Source organism: Nomia melanderi, chromosome 9 (assembly GCF_051020985.1).
Source record: "Nomia melanderi isolate GNS246 chromosome 9, iyNomMela1, whole genome shotgun sequence".
NCBI lineage: Eukaryota > Metazoa > Arthropoda > Insecta > Hymenoptera > Halictidae > Nomia > Nomia melanderi.
In genome coordinates, this window is record NC_135007.1 from 12920211 (window position 1) to 12941671 (window position 21461).

Here is a 21461-nt window from a genome sequence, read left to right on the forward strand (position 1 = left end):
TTGCACTGCAACTAAGACCATGAAATATTTAGATATAGATAGGAATGTCGATCTTCGATATTTGATATCAATGTATATCTAATGTTCCCCTCCTGCTTTGAAACTTCGTGAACTCGGAAGATTCAACATGACACTCGAGAATAGTAGAGGCTATTTTGTTTTTTGTCCTCATTGGCTAACGTACATTACTATTTCTCTCTCTCTCGAATACCTGCCGAGTAGAATCACAAAATGGTAGAGATAAAAATGAGACACTAAGGAGGTCGTCAAAAGGTGAAATTATAGGAGAAATACGGAATTTTATTCAGGGGCGTATTCATTGAATGTGGCACAAGAGAGGCCTCTCACTTTGACTAATGACTCTTGGCTTGTTGAACAATATTTTGACCATCAATGTATTTATTCATAGACCGGGCAAAATTGTACTTCATACTTTCTATGGTTAGGTTACATGACAGTTCATAGTGTGCATCATGAATTAAATACTTACACAGTAAAAAACTCCGAGATACAAATGAAGAATAAAATTTAAATAATAAAAATTATTTTCATGCAAGAAGAAAAAATAAAATTGATATTGATGAAACAACGAAGTTGATGTTATGTGGTGACAAGAGGAATAAACAGTAACAATGAGTACTAATGAAAATTGGCAAAATTACAGCGAAAAAAAGTATACAGAATTAAAAACAAAACAGTCTGTTAAAAATAAGATTGAAGATGTGAAAAGCAAGTTGCATATTGGAAAACATCAACGAAAGAAACAAGGTAACAAGTTTCTTCATTATTGACAGTACAAGTATTACCAATTTATCAATTAAGTACAAGATCGTAAATATATTTTTATGCGATTGTCATTATTTAAAGAAAGTAATGGATAATCTTCAGCTATTATTAATTTGTAATGCTATATGTAAATTTACTAATATATTTATTGTTTTTATTATATATATGATTAATTGTTATGTACATACTTCTCTGTGTTCTTCTTTCATATTTAAAATCTTTTCTTTCCTTCCAACATTTTTCAATTTCAATTTAATTTTAGTATTTCCATTATATTTTCAGGCGTACCTCTTATACAATTTTTGCAAACTGAATTAACACGAGGATATCAATTGGAATATGACGAGGAAAGATTTTCTGCAAGGAGGGAAAAAATTTATTCTTTCATGAAAATTCCTAGAGAAGTTGAAAAATTTATGGCCTATGGATTTCTACAAGTAAGAATAATATCTTAAACATCAATTTCTCATTCTATATTCAAATTCTTATTGACATTCCGTATTGTCTCAAGTTTGATACTACATATTATTTTGTATTAATTAATATACTTGAGTGTAGTTATTAGTGTGAAAAATGATTTATATTTTCTTCTACAGTGTGCAGACTCCTTTTTGTTTGTTTACACATTTTTACCATTACGATTTACAATGGCCTTATGGACGGTAATCACAAGACTTCTATGGCAATGCTTTGGGTAAGTTTACGACATGTTATACATTATTAAAAATGAATTATATCTATAATAATAAATTTCAAAAATAATGAAATTAATGGACAACAAGTTTGTTTTCAAATAAACCTGTGTAAAACAAAATTATTTTAAATCTAGCAAGAAAAGAGATAATTTAAGAGTTGGAGAGAGACGTCTGAGACCAGCAGAGATTTGCGATCTTTTAAAAGGGTTTCTAGTAATTTGCTGTTGGGTAGTTACTTGGAAAGTTGATACTTCCATGATGTATCATTTAGTAAAGAGTCAATCAGTAATAAAATTATATATATTTTATAACATGCTGGAAGTTGGTGACCGATTGTTTAGTGCCTTTGGTCAGGATACAATAGATGCTCTTTTATGGACTGCTACAGAGCCTGGATCAAAAACGCAAACAGGATCTCAACATTTGGGTACTCTACCACATTTACTGTTTGCTGTTACTTATGTTTGTATCCTTTATATATGTACAAAGAACTTTGCCAGTTATTTTTACACATTCGTGGTTTATTACAGTTAATAAAATGTTACACTTTCTATAGTTAATTTTCCTAAACATTGTTTCTATAGTATTGCATAGCATATTGGTGCTCTTCCAAGCAACCACTCTTAATGTAGCAATTAACAGCAGCAATAAAGCACTACTTACTATAATGATGTCAAATAATGTAAGTAACTGTTAGTAGTAAATATTTCATAAAATTTTTGTACAATATATAATTTACATAATATACACCCTTTATTTCAGTTCGTTGAATTAAAAGGTTCTGTCTTTAAAAAATTCGATAAGAATAATCTATTTCAACTATCTTGCGCGGATATAAGAGAACGTTTTCATTTAATGATGCTTCTTTTTGCTGTTACTCTTCAAACATTGAAAGAGTATGCTTGGAAATCAGAACGTCTTGCAGTACTCTTACCAGATTGTATTATGTTACTGTTAGCAGAAGTTCTTGTTGATTGGGTATGCATCAATATCTTCACAATTTTAGAACATTTATGTCTCAAGTAGTTTGTTCAATATACGAATAACTGATCTATTATTTTCTAATATTTCAGGTAAAACACGCGTTTATAACTCGTTTCAACGAACTTCCTTCCACTGTATACAGGGACTATACAATAAGCTTAGCTTACGACATGGCTCAACCTCGTCAAGAAACTGCATTTTCTGATCCCTCAGACTTGGTAGCTCGCAGAATGGGTTTTATTCCTCTTCCCCTAGGTGTTGCAATAGGAAGGGTACTTTCTACGACAATCACGCCTTCCCCAAAGGCAGCGAACATCATTTTATTACTTCTGGCTTATCTAGTTTTGATAGCCTTTAGAATTCTAATCAGTTTGATCATCCTTGGCAAAGCATGCGATATTATTTCCTCACATTCAGAGGAATCCGATGTTGTGGTTGCATCTTTAAAGGATTGCTCTGGAAGTAACCCTGAGTCGAAAAGCACAAATATAGCGACCGCAATGTTTTCTAATAGCTCAATTAGCTTAAACAATGTTTGCTTAAATGAAGCAATGCTTACAGAAGAAATATTAGAAAATACTGAGAAAATTAACAAAGGAACAATTTAGTAAATATTATTGTCTTCGTCATTTCCAAAGAAACATTCTTAAATGCAAAATCAAATGATCTTACTGACACTTTTGCAGGAAAGACCTGTATAAATGTAAGTATTGTCTATTCAGAACTGTGATATAATAAGTATCTTACATTTACAGGAATAATTATTTTAGCAACCTTTGTTAAAAGGACAGAATTCGAGTGCATATTTTATTATGACTATACCGATTGGTAATATATTGATATATAGTAATATATTGATTATTTGTGGGTTGCATAGAAAATTTGTACTTTATTATAGAATTATTACTAAAACAAAGGAGTGTGTGGTTAAAGTAATTACGTGTTGAGCTATGCCATAATAAATTAAAGTAATTGGGGCTATTTTAATTTAGCTAGTTCAATTTTATTTTTATGCTGCTTAAATATAAGTAAAAAGTATATGGTGCATAAAATGAAAAAGTAATTTATATACTAGTGAAAAGGTTGTAATAAAATTTAAAAGAGGTTGAGTGAATAAAGAAAGTTAATATACCCATGTTCAGAAACATTGATTGTAAGCATACTACTGGTGTTTATGTTAATTTATAAAATTGAAACTCTGTTGCACATTATTAATATTTCCATTTTACCTTGTGTTACAGATTTATGTACTCTATACATGCGTAGAATTCACCATATAATAAGCAAATAATAATTTATTGATAGAATTGTTTTTTGCCTGTTAAAACTCTAGAAGAAATTATTCATTTTTATTGAACAACAAATATTTCGATATTTTAGATGCTTTGATTGTTTTGAGTTCAATTATACTTTATAATTATAATAGTTATTTCGTGAACATGAAATTTTAGATTTTTGTTACAAAAGTATACAATAAGTATAGTATAACTGTTAGTCGTTTCTTCATAAATTAGAGACTCATTTTTAACATTATAACATTACATAAAAATTAGGCCTCATGATTAATTTTCAAATAAAACATTTTCGAACATAGGTCTATATAAACTTTTCTATTACTATAAATTTAATCAAATTTTATTTGTACCAATAAAATTCCACTGATATAAATTTTATACAAACTTTTTCAGTTACTCTGTATATACAATACATATATAGATGTTTCATGGTGCATGCCCAGTTAAAATATTGTCTATTTTATTCTTTTGTTTAACAAAGTATACAATGTAAATACATTGTAAATATGGGATATATCACTTAACTATATCACATAAAATATTTTTTACATCTTCAACAATTTACTTTTATGTACAAAGACAGCATAATCTTTACTTTTTTGTAATATCCTTGGCCAGAGTGAAAATATTTTCATTTTAGTACATGTAGAATAGTAATAAAGAAATATTTATGATAAAAGGAATATATCAAATGATAAAGTTAAGTGAAACACCTTGTGTATATAGATTCTGTATATACATCAAATCTGTGTCAGAAACAATTTTAGAGGCAATGATGTTGAATGCTTAATAATGTCCATTACAGATTAAATATACTGAGCAACATTGTAATATATTTTTAATCTCTAAATAAAGATATAAAAATGATGAGTATTTATGGTTATTATGTAAATAATCGCCAGGTAAAGACATTAACAAAACTAAAAAGTAAATGGTAAAATTACCTTTTTAATGGTAAAGATAGTTGAAAATAATTCATTACTGTACATAATTGGAACATGTAAATGTTAGAACATTCACAGTTTGGTATTACATTATCATGAACACTTTTAAAGGGTGTGGCATGATAAGAGGGTCAAAAATACTCTTAAACCGATTTTACCCGTAAAAGTTACGTTCGATAGCTTACCTATAAAAAGCATTGTACACCAATTTTCAACCTTTTATCTCAACCAGAAGAGCAGTTACAGAATAAATTCGAATTATCAAGTTTTGTCCTATTTTCCCTATTTCATGGTACGTAAAAATTCTGAAAAAATTCTGAGACATTTTTGGCACAGCAACATATGACTGAGAATTTTTTCTTTGCAAATCCTTAACGTGAAAAATGTGAAACCTTCAAAGATATTAAAAAATGTAGATTTCGTATTGAAGCTTTCGAGCGACAACTTTTTCATTTTTACAATAGTAACATATTAGTATGAATCATTTCTAATTTTTTTCAGATTTCTTGGCCTGCTGCGCCATAGTTAACAAAATGGAAAACTAATTTTTTTAAAGTCAAGTTATTGTAGTTAATCGAAAACGAATATGTGTCATCTACCAAAATTTCATCAATGTTTTCATCGATGCGTTTGACGAAGCTTTACATTATCCGGCTGCGGAACGGCTGGACGTTTTTTTGTCGTAGAATTGTTCGCGCCCCACAGGATACTTACAGGAAATGAACACCTTGAAAGAATAAGAAAAATAAAGGCATTAACCAAGATGTTTATTCTTTTAAACTAAAGAATAAACGTCTTGTTATTTCTCAGAATTTCAAAATGATTTCTATTGGAGTTTTAATGGATAAGATGGTATGCTATATATTATTATAATTACAATATATTCCGTTAAAAACGATTGTTTTAGAATCATGGCGTTGCTCACAATTAATTTAAACAATCAAGGTTGTAGCTTGAGATCCTTTTCTTTATTCTAAAAGTATGTTTTTGTATGCTTGATTCCAATTGTTATTACAGAATTATGTTCAAAGAATTCGTTCATAAAAGAGAAGGTAAGCTTGACTTCGCAGAACGGTTGTTTCATCGACCTCTGTTACTCTGTAAGAGAAATTTCATGTAAATTTTTATTTATGTATACTGGAATTGAACATTATTTAATTAGTTATCTTAATTCATTCAATCAAGTATATTTTTTCTTAATACAGTTGCAGATACACTATTGGATAGAATTTTAGGATGTCTTAACATTTAGAATACGAAATTTCTGTAAATATTAACAGTTTATTTACAAACGGCTTTAGTAGCATAACGATCTAGTAAAACTCGATAGAATAAAACATCAAATGCTCAATATAATTTCTACTGTTAAAGCTTGTACTAATACATTATGCAAATTTCAACTAATATAATTGTAGTTAGTAAATATATTTATCACTGAGTTTGTTTTTATATTGTGTTATCATGTGAGTGACCTGAACAGTTCAATATCAGAGAGTACATACCTAGAATCGGAGACATAATACCATTTTCCTGGCGGTGGTTCCACTGTAGTTGGGAGACTGGCAGCTGCTTCTTCACTCTCAGAATCTGAATTTGAAGATAATGTTCCTTCAGTCTTTTGAGTATCCTTAGACGATAGAAACGACCATCGGGGATCATCCGATGTTAATGGTGCACGCGACTGCAAAAACAACACTCGTTCAAACATAAATAAAACCGATCTCCCTTAAAGGACTGTAAACGTGAATATAATGCAGGTAACATTAACATTAGTAAGTATTATAGTATAGTTAGATACAAAAATATTTTATTCGGTTAATGAAAAATTAAAAAATAATTAAAAGATAATAGAAAGTATATTATAGAAATCCCAAATAAAATTTAATAAATAAAAGGGGACTGACATTATACATTATACATTTTTACCTTCACATAAGCAACGTAATGTCCACCACGAATAGTTCCACTATGTTCAACAACTCCATATAATGCATACACTTTAGCTTTTTTGTGATTTTTAGACACAGGTGCTAGATCGAGTATTACTGGAAATGAAACAGGCCTCGTTGCTTTTCGAAAATCTAGTCGTTGTGCTTGAAATCGTTTCAGATGAAGTATCAAAACTGCAGGTACTCGAGATATCAGGTACTGCTTTGTACTAGGTGTACGTATCATTTTGCAGTTTTCTTTGATCTGAAACAATAGAATGCATTTCTTAAATATTTAAAACGTGCGACGAATTGATAAATGTCAATTTGTGAAACTAAAAATTCACTTTTATTATAAAGTGAGGTACAAAAAATATTTATAAAAAACTGAAATTCATTTTTGGAAAACATTGTGAACTTATCTAATAATATTTCCGACTGCACTTTACAACTGTTGGTGAACCTCTTCGAGTGATCAAGTAATAAAAATCAATATAAAAACTGTTTGAATTGATAGATGAAGTCAATATACCTTCCTCTCCCTTGCAGTACAAACTTCACAGTTAATTTTATTACTATCACTCATCAATTCTAAGGCAGTAAACTGGTTTAAACAGGATTGTATAGAACATTCTCCTTCCTTGGTTGTATATCTGGTAGGTGATGTGTGATTGCCAAGACCCATTTTCGAAATCCCATGAGATATACCATTGATTCCATTACAAACCTCATTTGAATATTCTACAGTTTTCTTTCTTCCTTCGCTGTTGCTAAAAAAAAATCATTTTTTCGTAATTAATTTTATAAATATACATATTTCCGTAAAAGCATTCTTCAACTTTTTATTAATACTTTTAAAAATAAATGTCTCTTAAAAAACGAAATAAATACCATTGATTCTGAGTAGCACCCTCCTGTTGATTGTGAGCAATAGGTTCCACTGAATTTAATCTAGATATTGGTGTATCGCTATTTTCCAAAGTTTTTTCGCTACTTTCAGAAACAAAACTAGGACTACCAGGACTTTCCTTCGACGTAGTCGAACTCAAACTGACAGTCAATCCTTCTGGACTGGTTAATTCTGAGTTCGCCGTTATACAATTGGACACGAAACATTCAGTCTGAATTCCAACTTTATTCCCTGAAGTCTCAAACTTAAATAACTCCGTGTCGTAGAAATCAACTATTCTTCGACGTGATCTGAAAAGGTAAATGAATCGTTGAATTAAGAATAATTACTTAAAGAAAACACCGATTTCTTTTCAACACCGTTTGATTATTGGAACGAATTGTAAATCTGCTGGCCCTCCATTGGTTGTTTCATCAGTTTTCACTGGATCAATTAAAGGAGAAGCAGGACTAGCTAAAGTGGATTGTTTTTCTGAGCTATAACCAAATCCGTTGGTTTCTGGAAAAAAGGTTTCTATTTCTACATTGTCTTCTACATCTGCATCACTTTCTTCTGTAAATTGAATTAAACAAAGCGAATTAAGTTTTCCATCAGACCAAAAACAGAAATGAAATGAATGAATATGAAATTAAAAATGATATTAGCCACACTATACCTGATTCATTCATGCTGACATTATTTTCTTCAACAACATTGCTTCTATTACGTGTATCATTGTTATAGTTACAAATTTCTTCCTTTCTATTTCTTTGCGCAGCTTTCTTTTCTTTCTTTAATTGGTATTTTGAAGGCGTATGAGAAACATTATTTCTCGGTATGTCAAAGGAATCTTCGTAACCACTGTTCTTCCTTCTTAAATAAAAACGAATGCAATAAAATTATCCGATTTCATGATAAATATTATATCATTTACTAAAAGTACATTTACTACAGTAGAACTGTACAACTTTATGAATTTAATATTGTTAATTGATATAACTGATATTTGAATGAAAGCTTCATACTTCAAAATTGGTGGCTGTGGTTTGTCTGCTAGTATTGGCAAGCTGAGATCTAGGAAAGGCTCTATACTCTGCAAAGTATGATGGCAGTCAAGACATTTCAAAGTAGAAACCAAAATTCCACCAAAAACATCTTCTGCTCCTAGTGATCTTGCGCTTGCCTGATTTCCATAGAATTTTATGCAGGACCTCAAACTCTTTTCTACTTCTTCTGGATTCGTTTTTTGATTTAAACCAATTTGTTTTAAAATTGCTACCTGGTATCTCTAAATGTTATAGAGAAGTTAGAAACAAACTAAATTTTATATTATAATGAAGAAAGACTAACAAGCTAATGTATTAAAATATGCAATAATCGCCAATTTTGTGAAGAAATCAAGTTTTGATTAAGTCTAATATTTTTGTAATAAAAAATATCTTACCCTAAGATCCTCGTTTCTAACTAATTCTAAAAGATGCCTAAGAAGTTCATGTGAATCATGTTGTCCCCCATCCATACATTGCATTGTTTTCTTTTTGTACGCGTTTAACAGATCTGATGGACAATAACATTTATGTCCATCCGAATTTTGCATATCGATTAATGTTGTGTGCAAAACTGAAGTAAAGTTGCCCCAACTTTCCAAAGTACCCTCTATAGGTGGCTAAAACAATTATATTTTTTTAATATGCTATTTATACATTTAAATAGACAAGTATTTTCTTTTCATAATAGTAAAAAATGTCTAAGAATTATTCAGACTTACTAATTCAACTTCTTCTGAACTGTCAGCAAGCTTATGTTTCCCACCCGGTAGAACAAACTTTTGTCCAGGAAGACGTAAATCATTAAGAACCTCCGCTAAAAAGGGTGTTTGCGCTAAGCATTGTAGAACTGCGTTGAAAAAACAAGTGTTTCCCATATTCATTAAACCCTGAGAAAATAAAAATAAATTACATATACTCAAATAATTAAATACCATAATAAAGAACCATTATTATGAAACATATATACCCCAACTTTAGGAAGATTATTTGAAATTTTATCTTTCTGTACATCTATATCTACAATCTCTTTTTGAAAATGAGATACTGTTGAGTTAGTCTGCGGCGAATTACATTTTGTGCTAGCACGTTTTATAAATCCAACCGTCTCTTGCAATTTTTTCCTACAAATTTAAAATACATGGTCTGGTCTCATATAAATCATATATAAACAATAACGTATGTACAAAATATTATCAATAACTATACTTTCAGAAATGATTGCCTATGTTCCTTTTCATGCATACCTATAGCTAATATTAATTTCTGTATCACATTCATAACACCAAACACTCCAAGAAGAAGTGTCTACAGCAATACAATGACAATCACTATGTGGTTTCTTATAATGTTGCAAAGCATGTCCAAATTCTTCTTTTTTACAACCATGATGACCGCATAACAAACAGATTAATATTGTTGAAGTTGCTTTACAATCCTAGAATCATCAATATCCATGTAAAAATATCAGTAACTAATATTAAAATAAAATTCTTACTTAATTCGCTATACAATTACCTCCTCATCCACTTTCAAGGAATTATTTTTACTTTTTTTGCAAACTGAACATTCTGAACTAATTTCCTTTTTGATAAATTTTTTAACTTTGCTGAAGTTTACAGCTTTTGAAATATGTGGGCATCTGTCATCTGTGGAAAAAGCAAATGTAACATAAGTACATAGTATAAATGAAATTATTAATAGAAAAGACTTATTTTATCCAACAATTTAAACAAGAATAATAAAGCAAAAGGAATTAAATATTACAAACATATACACTTCTTTGATATAATCTTCTGTATGCACATTTTTTAGAAACATTTAAATCAATAATACTTTAAATTTAAATAATTTAATTTTGTCACATGGCACACAGTATGAATTTTAAAATAGAAACAATATAAATATTAAAATATTTGGTTGATCAGTGGCTATGTATCATTTAATCGACTAAAATATATTCTTCCATCTATATCCTATAAAAAATCGTAATTTCCATAAAAGGGTCTACTTCTTAACAATAAAAAGATTTCCTAACCTGTAGTGCTAGATTCATCGCATGAATCAGTCGAACCTTCAATCAGTTCTTCGTTTGCATCTGGTTGTCGAGTACGTTTTTTACTCATTGTAATTATTTCCAAATTACATTGAACCCAACTCTTACAATTCTTTTCTCTTTCTTATTTTTCACCAAGGGCTAAGTAAACAAAAGGAGGATGTAAACCTGGTTATTTAAAGTACACCAAAAAAATCTACGAGTTGATTAAAATGATATTTCGAGCGTAACATGTATGTTATGTTACTGTATTTTTATCCACTACCTTTGAAAGTGTCTTGGAAAACTATAAAATTCCATAATAAATAGTAAAAATAACCTAAAGAAAGTAATATTTTAAAAAATTACTGTAAAAATTATTATTCCTTGTAGAATTGATGCTCTGTAACGTTAGTCACAAACGCAGTCGCAAACCATCGAAATTGTGAACACAGACTCAAGATATGTACAGACTGTGCATACAATGTATTTTTCTGTCTACTGTTCTGAAATACCGACACCACTAAAAATGCCCCGACACGTTAGCGGACTCTATCGTCTGTGCTATATAAGACTGAAAATGAGTTTATTGTCATCTTGTTCCGCTTACAATTAAAAAGGGCAACGTTCTTCACTGTTAAAGTTCCACGATCTACTTTAATACGTAAACCCAGATAAAATAACTGCACTTTTTCGTTAAACAATTTTTTCCAATTTTATCGTACTCTCTTATAGCTTCAATTATGTCATAATATGTTACCTTTAAATTCCTAGAAATATTTTGATTTCCATTTTCTTTTATTTAGAAATATTTTTATATTCTATAACAGTCAGAACATTAAACAAATTGGTCACCTAATATATTCTTCATAGAAACCAAGAATGGAATCGAAAATATTTCTGTATCACTGTTAATTAGAGCTTTTCAAAGCTTTAATACCATTTTAGTGTCGTTTCCAACATTACCGATATACATGAAATACGACCATAGAGTTTTTAATGGTAAGAGTTAGAATGAAATCTATCACACCACTTGTTCCAATAGCGTGGGAAATTTGAAGTCTATCCAAGTATATCCAAAAATAAAAAAAAAGAAGGAAAATATTAGTAACATTTCTGTACAACACAAAAATTAGGTAATGTATAATATTATGCTAATGACTCTATTCAACAATAATACGATTTTCAATGTTAAATATTGATGTAATAGTCACGCGACAGTAATTAACCTTAATTACAGTGAAATTCCGAACGAGTCATTAGTCTTAAGAACTTAATTACATATTTTGGGTAGATTTTGGGATAAGCGTTCCAGTACATCAAAAACTAATCAGATTAATATCAAAGGACACAGAAATAAGATAACACCAATATACAATTCCAAAAAAAAGAATGATTTATTAAACAATTATTCTAATACCATAATATAAAAATTTCGATTCAATTACGAATTGCCTTCCAAATAAAATTTATACATTTTCACGAACAAACATTACGTAAACAAATGTCTTTTCACTGAAATTTCCATTTCGAACATTTAAATATACCATCGCAACCCCTTACCTTACCATTGCTTTCATAACGGCAAAAATGACTTTATCATTAATAATTTACCAGAAACAAACGGGAACTCCGCACCCGTCTACATCCGTTTATTTTAATATACAATAATCGACGATAGAAATATAATATTTACTTTGAACTGAAACGAACCGTGATGTATTCATTTTCGTATATTTCAATTTGAGATCTTCCTCGCGAGTCTGACACGATATCGTATGGCAAGGGGTTAAACGAACAGTGGCTGTATTAGTGCGCGGATGTATTCATAGTTTATCTGACTCGTGGCTATCGGTGCACGTGACGACATTGCACGGAGAGCGTATTCGATGATGGTGGGAGTAATGACGTCGCAGCTCTCATTCGCTCCATTCACTGGCCGGCCGCCGTCGCGACTAGTCGTAACGAATCTGTCCTGCTTTCTTCTGAACATCGATACCGTTCCAGGATCTAACGGAATATCCCGGAAGTGCGCTTTGGGCTCACCTCTCTTTCGCCAGAGCGGACACATTTTTCATCGTGCGACCCGAGATTCGCCTAGACTCGCCGTTTCTCACTTTGGGTGATCGATACCGATCGTTGTGCTCCCTGATCGATACCTAGAATGTATTTGTGAAAGCTACCTCGCTTCGCGGTCTCTGTCTTTCTTCTCGTCGTATTTACCTACCGTGCTTATGCGTGTATGCGTGCCCGTGCGCACATGCACGTATGATTTGTGTACATAGTAGTGTTTGTTCGGATTCGAGAAGGTCTTTGGACGCGAAAGGATACGATCGATTGCGATTAGTGAAACGAGATATGACCGTCGCCGGAAAGGTGAGTTCTTTTTAACAATACTTGAGACTTCTACGCTAAGCACGGGAGAATGAGGTTAAGTACAACTGCATTTATACTTTCGTCAAACAACCTACTACTCCCACCTTGCTTAATGTCTCGGTAATCCTTTTAAACGAATACTCGTTTAATCGTGATACGGTCCTCGGACTTTTTTTTTCTCTCTACGTTCGATGTGTTCCTTAAGGATATGTGTAGGATGTACAGTATGGTTACGATTTCCTTGCTCTCGAATTTGAAAACATCCCTGACCAAAGGGACACGCGAATAGATTGGAAAAGTACGAACAAATTGGCAGCGAGAAAACGAAAACGCGATTCGGTCAAATATTGTTCTTTTCTTGTTCTATGATTCGGAATTAGTGAATTAATGGTAATAGGAAATCGACTGAATTGTGTTACAGATTTATATGTGAAAATAGAAGTTGTGTTAGACACTTCCATTAAAGAAGTTAAGATTCTACGTGTATAACGGTTATAAACAATTATTCTAGTAAATAAAAGGTTTCTTATCTAAATGTCTGTAAATATATAAATGCATGTTAATAAATAATGGATTTTTTAAGAATTTGTTAAGACAATCAAGATCACGTATACTTCGATTTCGAAGTTTCACATAGTTGCGTGTCGGTGAAAATAGTTGATACGAGGAATATTTCGTTTGCAAATTAATAACACGTTAGTTTTTAGAGATTATATTAAATAATAGTCTCGTAACCGGATGTCGCACACGTACCTTGTGTTATTTCGAAAGATTCATTAGAAATGACTTTTTTACGTAGCAACTTTCGTGTTCTCCATGACGACTCGTACTTGTACAAACGCGTAAAAACATTTTAACAGTTACCGAAGTAATTTAAATATCGACAGATTTTAGATACCGAATTTTTTATTAATTTAAATGTGCAAAACATCATTAGGAAAAGGAAGGATTAATATAAATGAACGTGTTGGGACACCGACGTAAACGAGGAAAAATATTTTGCATGCCTAAAGACTTCTATTGTTCCAACCGTAACCAGTTAAATAACTGACTACGAAAGAAAGGTAAACAAGTTAGGTCATAAATGTTTTGTAATGGAAATAAGAACAAAAGCTGAAAAACTTATTAATAGGACAATGTAGGAATCGATGCAAAGTTAGAAGAACAAAAAAGACACAATATTAAATCAAATTTTAAATTGATGATTTTAAATGTCATTTGACCGATTCGCAGTGGGGTTAGTTTTAATTCCTCTATTTTGTAAAGCAATTTTTCTCATTTTTCGTAAACACCAGTGTCATTGTCAGTAAACAAGCAACAATTTATGTGGATTTACCACCTGCTGCACTTGAATGACACCTGCTTTTTTTCTGTTCATTTACTTACCTAGCAGTACTTTGACCAGTCTTACTAATGATCACAATTTTGGACCAAACATGAACATTACGAGTGAGATAACGGCCGTTACAATTATGGCCCGGTTAAACGGAAGTGCAAGGGGTTAAATGCGTACTAGTAAATAAAAGTAAAACTGTTTATGAATTTATTTATTCAAGCATCCCGAATTATAATGATATTCTGAGAAGAAATCTGCACAATAAAATTGACGTTTATCCAAACGGAATTAGCTGGCACATCTAATGCGTTACAAAGTTTAAACAATTTAATTTTTCCGCTGGAGAAAGTTGATAACAAACTTTCTTAAAGGAATTTGTAACTTCCGGTCGAGAATCGTCGTTCTTAAAACTTTCTCCATTAAAATCGACCACGCTCCTCTGAAAAGTGTGTCGTTTACACGTTAAATGCACTCTCCTCGTATCGATATTTCATCTATTAGGTAGAAATATCGATTAGTAAAATTCATCCCATTCGTTTCATTTTGCAAATCACTTTTACACGAATTGTTCTTGACCCCTATATTTACAGCGCGGACATTATTGCATAGTTACTTTTAAGTACCTGTGTACATTATATATAACCTTCTACAGCACTATAAAAACGGAACTTCAAGCTCTAAAAGTAAAATAGTCAAAAAGTTACATTCCTTCCTAGCCCATTTTCGCTTCGTGCACTTCGCGACTACCATTTTCCTAATTCAACCGTATTCAACAGAAATGCAAAGAACTTCTAGAAAGAATCCAGCACAGATTCCTAAATGTAACTATATGTATCTCCATATTGTGTAATCATCACGCTTCAAACTTCGTAGAATCATTAAAAATATTTCCATCCATAAAGATTCATCTCTTAAATAATTTCGTCCGAATAAAGAGACACACGCGAAAGTGTTGAAAGTATCACTTTACATTTTAAATAATTTCTACCTCTAAATGACAAACGAACATGAAAGGTGTGTGGCAATCGGTGTCGATAAGGTAACTATCTACCTGGTCTAGCATAATTAAAATACGCCAGTAAGAAATTGGCCAACTATCTGCAAGCTAAAATTGCATAGAGGCAAGGGAAATTGTTGCTTGCTCTTTCTACCTGTTCCAAAGGTGTGTTTTCTTGTGTGTACACGTCGCGCCGTTGATTTACGATTTATACTTCATTCGTCGTAATTCTTTACACGATTTGTGGCGCCACCAAGAGGTGACTCGCCGAATCCGATCTCTGCCGCCTTTTACGAAACAAACAAGCCCCAATGCCGATTCCCGCTTGTTTTACAGGAAACTAGGAAATCCCTTATTATAACTCCCATCTTTTCGGAAACAAAAGTTCTCGTTCTCGTTCGAGAAAGTATCCGTTTTATGAAAGAAAAGCCCTCGGAGGTAGTCCGCTCCTGACCGTGTGTTTTGGTGGGGAGCCTACTGCGACAACAGAACGTCGGGGCGCGCCTGCAACGTTGTCACATTCTGAGAGAGAATATGGTGTCCTTTTCCCTCATCTAGAGTGGTACTCTCTCGGCGGGTCGGTAAAGCAGGTTTCTCGTTTTTCAAAGATAGTTTGCGCCAGTGTTTCCCAACCTTTTTGTATCATGCCCCAGTCTTTCTAAAATTCTTATGTGCCCCTATGTAACATATATATAATTTTTAATATTTATTATAATATTTTTATAATATTTGTTATGATATTTTTATAATATTTATTATATTTTTGCTATTTTGTTTACGTGTGTAAACATTGCGAAATATACGGTGATATTTCAAATTTCAAATTGCCCCCCTATGGGGTGACAGCCCCACGTTGGGAAACACTGGTTTACGCTATGGCGTTTAGAAGTTTCAACGATATTTTTTATCTCGGAGGATATTAGCACGTTGAATGTCATGGGGGTCACCGGTGACCCCAACCAAATCGAATTGTAGTTCACTCAATTAAACGATGACATTCAGGTAGATCAACGTGCAATTAATAATGCAATTCAATCAAATGATTGAACATCGTATTTTTTCCATTTCTTGTATTAATGAAATTAATACAATATACCTCTTTGTATAGTAACACCGCGATACGTTCCACGTAAAAAATCGATCGATTACTGTCATTAGCAGGATATAAAAGTATTCATGGTTTTCTATGTAGTAAGATTATAATATAGATCATAATATAAATTTAATTAATAAACATACACCGGTATGAAAAATTAAGGGATCAATATTTTCTATGAAAAATTGCGGATATTCGTGTAACTTTCTAAAAAGGAATTGTAGATCTTTGTCGAGACAAAAGTTGTCAGAATCTTTGTATTTATCTTTAAATATCTTTCTATAGTTTTACGTGTAAGTTTCCTTTCACTTTTAGCGTAAACGAACCCGAATTCGTCAACGAGTCTCCGTTGTAACGCTACCGTGTGAATCGAATAGGCGTAGTATGGCGGCAATGCCGTGTGAAGATGGCGTCCCGTTATCAACGTTCATGATTAGGAGGGAAATACGAACAATTTAGCGAGAACATAGACGGAGTGTATTATCATAAAACACTCGACGCGGGCGGCCGAGCTGAGAGGAAGTTGGAAGCCAGAGAAGAGAAACCGTTTCACCCGTAACTTCTAAGGATTTCTTTGTTACAGACTACATCTGAATTATTATCTTCAGCTAGAATCACTTTTGGCCCTCACCGCGGCGAATTCGATACATTGTAAGGAGCCGTAAATTCTCTTCAAAAGGTTGACACATTCGCTTGCACGTGTTACATTCGGTCCTCACTGCGGCGAATTCAATACATTGTTATTTGTCGACGCGTTCGCTTTTTGTTTCTCTGGGTTCCGCGCTTTCTCTCGGCACATACGCATGGAGTTCCCGCGCATTAACCGGATATCCCCCACCCCCACGGGCCTGCTCCGGACGGGACTCGGAAGGAGAAAACAGGACCAACGAAGAGGGGATGCGAGGCGACAACGAACGAGATTTAAACAAAAATCAGAACGATTTCGAGCCTCGAACGACTAACCCACTTGTAAACTCAGAAATAAAATAGAAATCGTAACGGTCACAAACCAAAACTATTAGATTTATTTCACGCGTCGCGGGCAGAGTACCCTTCGCGCTCCATGGGCACCTTACCTACGTTAAATTTCCTTAACACGTTGACACTCATTTTGAAATCGGTGAGTGCTTCCAAAAACACATTTCTCTTTTTTTGTCAATTGGTTCTTTGGGAGTTGGATCAAGATTTCATGCTTACAGATTATAATTATTGTATTTTTTAATAAATTTTCCTAAAAAAAAAGGTAGACGTCTGTAGCCGTCATTTGTTTTTCACAGCCACGCCATGGACGTCTATAGACGTCATTTACGTCAACGTGTTAAATTTCCTTAAAATTACCCTAACCGGGAAATGGGAATTGGGATGGAGTTCACGCAGGCAGTTCGCCGTCGATTAGTCGACGACGCGCGAATACGTGGCAACACCGCAAAACGTTGGGTTCACCTCTAAGGGCTTTTTTTTCATAAAACAGACCATAGTCTAAGAGTATTGGAGCGATGTAAGACTAAAAACAAATAAAAAATAATCAATTGTAACATTAGTGGTAGCCCATTGCGATTACCTATAGTAAATGTTTTGTATGATAAAAAAATGTATTGAAACCCGAGTAATTGTTTTTAATTTAATTTACAGAGATTTGTGGACTGTACCGTTTTGGAAACTGGCAACATTACCGACGCAGTAGATTCTTCCTATGATAGCGATTACGAAGTTGAAGATTTAATTTCGTCCAATAATGCGAATTCGCAATTAGAACTGCAGGTAATTATTATCGCTAACGCGATAAAGAGAAAATTCGATTTTAAATTATTGTAACCACTGGTAAATTCAATAATTTCTTAATGACGAAAAAGATAAGTGTAGAGAGATCTGAAAAAATTTGATTTTTGTTCGATTAAGAATAATGAAAAATAAAAATGGGAATGGGAAAATTAAATTCCCGTTATTTTGAAATTTGTATTTCATTTTCTATTTTAGGTGACTACACCAACCCATTCAGATGTATCAAGAACATTCTCTGATACTCTAGCTGCTGAATTTGCAGAATATATTACAATTCAAGGAAGTCCACCTAATCAAAATCCAGGTATAATACTAAAGTACTTGTAAAATTTACTACTGGAAAAAGTATATAATTATAATACATATTTTAAAATTTTCAGATAGTGATTATGTATATAAGAATGTACATAAGAAATTTAGATAGACTTCATTATTGTAGCAGAGAGTGTATGTATGTGTGTGAGAAGATGTGTGTGAAGATTGCATGATGCTTACAGGATGTCTTTTGTTTTTATTAAAAATAAAACCAACCTGTTCATTTTTTTAGGGTACACAGCTAGAGTAGAGTTTGCACTGAAACTTGGATATACAGAACATTTGGTTCAGATGGCATTACAGAAACTGGGCCCTGATCCAGAACAAAATGAACTTTTAGCTGAGCTGATAAAACTTGGTGCAAGTTGTTCAGTAAAGTCAGAAGAAGGGCCAGAGGAATCGGAGAACGCATCAGAGAAAGATTCAGCAAGTAATGAAAATACTGCTGGATGTTCTACTAGGCTTAGGCCTGTTGTGATCGATGGAAGCAATGTAGCCATGAGTCATGGAAACAAAGAAGTATTTTCATGTAGGGGAATAAAAATTTGTGTGGATTGGTTCAAAGCAAAAGGACACAAAGAAATTACCGTATTTGTACCAAAATGGAGAAAAGAGGCCTCTAAAATTGATAATCCGATCGCTGATCAAGAAATCCTCGGAGAGCTGGAACGAGATCGTTTATTAGTTTTCACGCCATCTAGGTTGGTATATACTATTATCTAATTATATAATATATTTATTATTTGAGTGTATAATATATTATACATGTATGTCAAAATATTCTTGATGAGAAGCTCTTAATTTTTGGTTTCAGATTAGTTGGTGGTAAGCGAATGGTTTGTTATGATGATCGCTACATTTTGAAACTAGCAGCAGAGATCGATGGTATTGTTGTAAGCAATGATAATTACAGAGATTTAGCACAAGAAAATCCCGAATTTCGAAAAGTTGTGGAAGAAAGAATATTGATGTATACTTTTGTGAACGATCGTTTCATGCCTCCCGACGATCCGCTAGGTAGAAGTGGGCCAACTTTAGAAAACTTCTTGAGAACTTTTCCGAAAACGTTGGATCCTGCTCCACCATGCCCATACGCAAAAGTATGTGAAATTTTAACATTCTTTAATGAAATTAGTGATAGATTTTGATACATTTTACAATGCATCCGCTAAAAGATATTAAACAATGAAATACGCTTGTTGAGGATTCATACTATTAAAGAAGAATTGAGAAAATCGTTTCTTTTACAGAAATGTACGTATGGAAACAAATGCAAATTTCGACATCCAGAAAGAGGCCCTTATCCACAGAAATCTGTCACGGAAAAATTAGTAGAACATGTACAAAAACATCTTCAAGCAAGGAATTCCACCTCAAACCTTTCCTCACCGAGCAATGCATCTTCCAAAACACATCAACCGCTTTGTAAAAGCAGATCAACGGCAACTAGTACCGTTCAGCCGTCAGCGTCAGTAACGAAAAGTAAATCCGCCGAAAATGTTGCGATTGAACAACCTCTAGTTTCTGGTGTTCATGAGACCCAAGTGTCGCCAACGACGAGTTCGCAAGGTAATTGACTTTTATAAACGTACAGGCTGTCGCAAAAAAATGCTACCACATTTTTATTAGCTGGTAGAACGTTGAATTTTTTTTTCTTTTTAGTGTAGTGCATTTTTTAACGATATTCTGTATTTATTGTATGGCTATCAATTGAAAATCTTTCATATTTTGTATACAATTTTAATTAACATATTTGTTACCTATAGGTTATCGGACTTCGATGCGGACATCTGAAAGATTAAATAAATCAGACCCAGAACCACCCAATTTACACAGAAAACTTCAGAGACAATTAACTTTAAATCCGGTCTACGATCCTAGGCTTTGCCAATTGAGACAATATCAGCAGATATCGCCGTCGAGTACTGCACCCCAACAGACGGCAGTTGCTTCTTCCAGCTCACAACACAGACCTTTAACTAGACATTACAGTAATGAATCGCCGTATAGAGTTGGCGTAAAGTGAGTGTCTTAATTTCTTATCTTGCATCATGAAATTCATTAGATATAATCCACATAGCTTCACTTTAAATATTAGTAATATTAAAGTTTAATATTAAATATTAACTCTTGAACCGTGGAACCTTCGCACGAGTCAACGAGCTTTAATTTAACTTATTTCCTCTTTTCTTCACTTGATTTTATTGCTTTTTTTTACAACATAATTAATTTTCTAATAAAAAAGTTTTAATTAAATTAATATATATAATTAATATATATAGTTGATCAGTAAGTTCTGTATTTCAAATTTTCTTATGAAATAATTTCTTATGTTACAATAGTTGGGATCACTCAGATGTAAGGCAGTGTCATCAACACGTAACACGTATCGCATCAGCGCCAGATTCTTATCATGCTGGACCGTCAAGTAACTCTAATATCGGATCGGAAACAACATCGGGATTAAATCAACAATTGGGAGACTCGGATTCAGAATCTGATGAAGTATTTGGCTCGAGGTGCCCATTGTACCAATTGTTGCCTTCAGTCGCGGTGAAACTGTTGTTGGACGAGAGAAAAGAAGTGCAAGATCATCTGCTTCGTATTTTCCCCAAAGATCAAGTGAAATTAGCTATGTTGCTTCATCCTTTCGAAACAGATCCAGTCGAGTTCTGTATCTTTATGTTAAAAAAATTTCCTCGTCGCCAGAACAAGTAAGACTCACATTATTTATTCACTTATTCAATGTGTAGTATTATACAAATACATTTAAGGAAACACGAATTTTATACAAACATTGAATAAGAGAAAAATACAAACAACTCGAGTAGTACATATTAAACAAAGTTCATTGTCAGTATCATTGTTGTCATCGGTGTGATCAAAATGAATAAAATCTTTCTATGTAAATAGTCATGATATGACTAATTGATAACAGTTGCTCGTAGTGTAACAAT

At 32.6% G+C, this 21461-nt stretch overlaps 3 protein-coding genes across 6 annotated transcripts; 2 read left to right on the forward strand and 1 right to left on the reverse strand.

Moving 5' to 3' along the window:
* Positions 1-93: 93 nt before the first annotated feature.
* Positions 94-3671, forward strand: LOC116427302 (protein TAPT1 homolog). Its single transcript, XM_031977479.2, has 7 exons — positions 94-768; positions 1069-1223; positions 1383-1480; positions 1616-1947; positions 2066-2163; positions 2244-2459; positions 2555-3671. The coding sequence occupies exons 1-7, from the start codon at positions 633-635 to the stop codon at positions 3071-3073; spliced, it is 1554 nt and encodes a 517-aa protein (XP_031833339.1). The 5' UTR covers positions 94-632; the 3' UTR covers positions 3074-3671.
* A 1017-nt stretch (positions 3672-4688) lies between these two features.
* On the reverse strand, positions 4689-11140 carry Usp16-45 (ubiquitin specific protease 16/45). Of its 4 annotated transcripts, none has more exons than XM_031977475.2 (16): positions 10972-11140; positions 10606-10764; positions 10086-10216; positions 9815-10005; positions 9538-9691; positions 9290-9457; positions 8966-9187; positions 8547-8809; positions 8198-8394; positions 7902-8094; positions 7524-7832; positions 7165-7402; positions 6631-6897; positions 6207-6385; positions 5630-5802; positions 4689-5431 (listed from the first exon to the last, which is right to left on the reverse strand). In XM_031977475.2, the coding sequence occupies exons 2-15, from the start codon at positions 10691-10693 to the stop codon at positions 5730-5732; spliced, it is 2673 nt and encodes an 890-aa protein (XP_031833335.1). In that variant the 5' UTR covers positions 10694-10764; positions 10972-11140; the 3' UTR covers positions 4689-5431; positions 5630-5729. The 4 variants fall into 4 exon arrangements, with proteins under 4 accessions (XP_031833335.1, XP_031833336.1, XP_031833333.1 ...); XM_031977476.2 differs by having other exon boundaries at positions 8198-8391; positions 10889-11123; XM_031977473.2 differs by having other exon boundaries at positions 10889-11121.
* Positions 11141-12516: 1376 nt separating this feature from the next.
* Regnase-1 (zinc finger CCCH-type containing protein regnase 1) lies at positions 12517-21416 on the forward strand. The gene is made up of 8 exons (XM_031977333.2): positions 12517-12978; positions 18040-18168; positions 18385-18493; positions 18737-19205; positions 19319-19604; positions 19755-20073; positions 20271-20526; positions 20847-21416. The coding sequence occupies exons 1-8, from the start codon at positions 12871-12873 to the stop codon at positions 21220-21222; spliced, it is 2052 nt and encodes a 683-aa protein (XP_031833193.1). The 5' UTR covers positions 12517-12870; the 3' UTR covers positions 21223-21416.
* Positions 21417-21461: the final 45 nt, after the last annotated feature.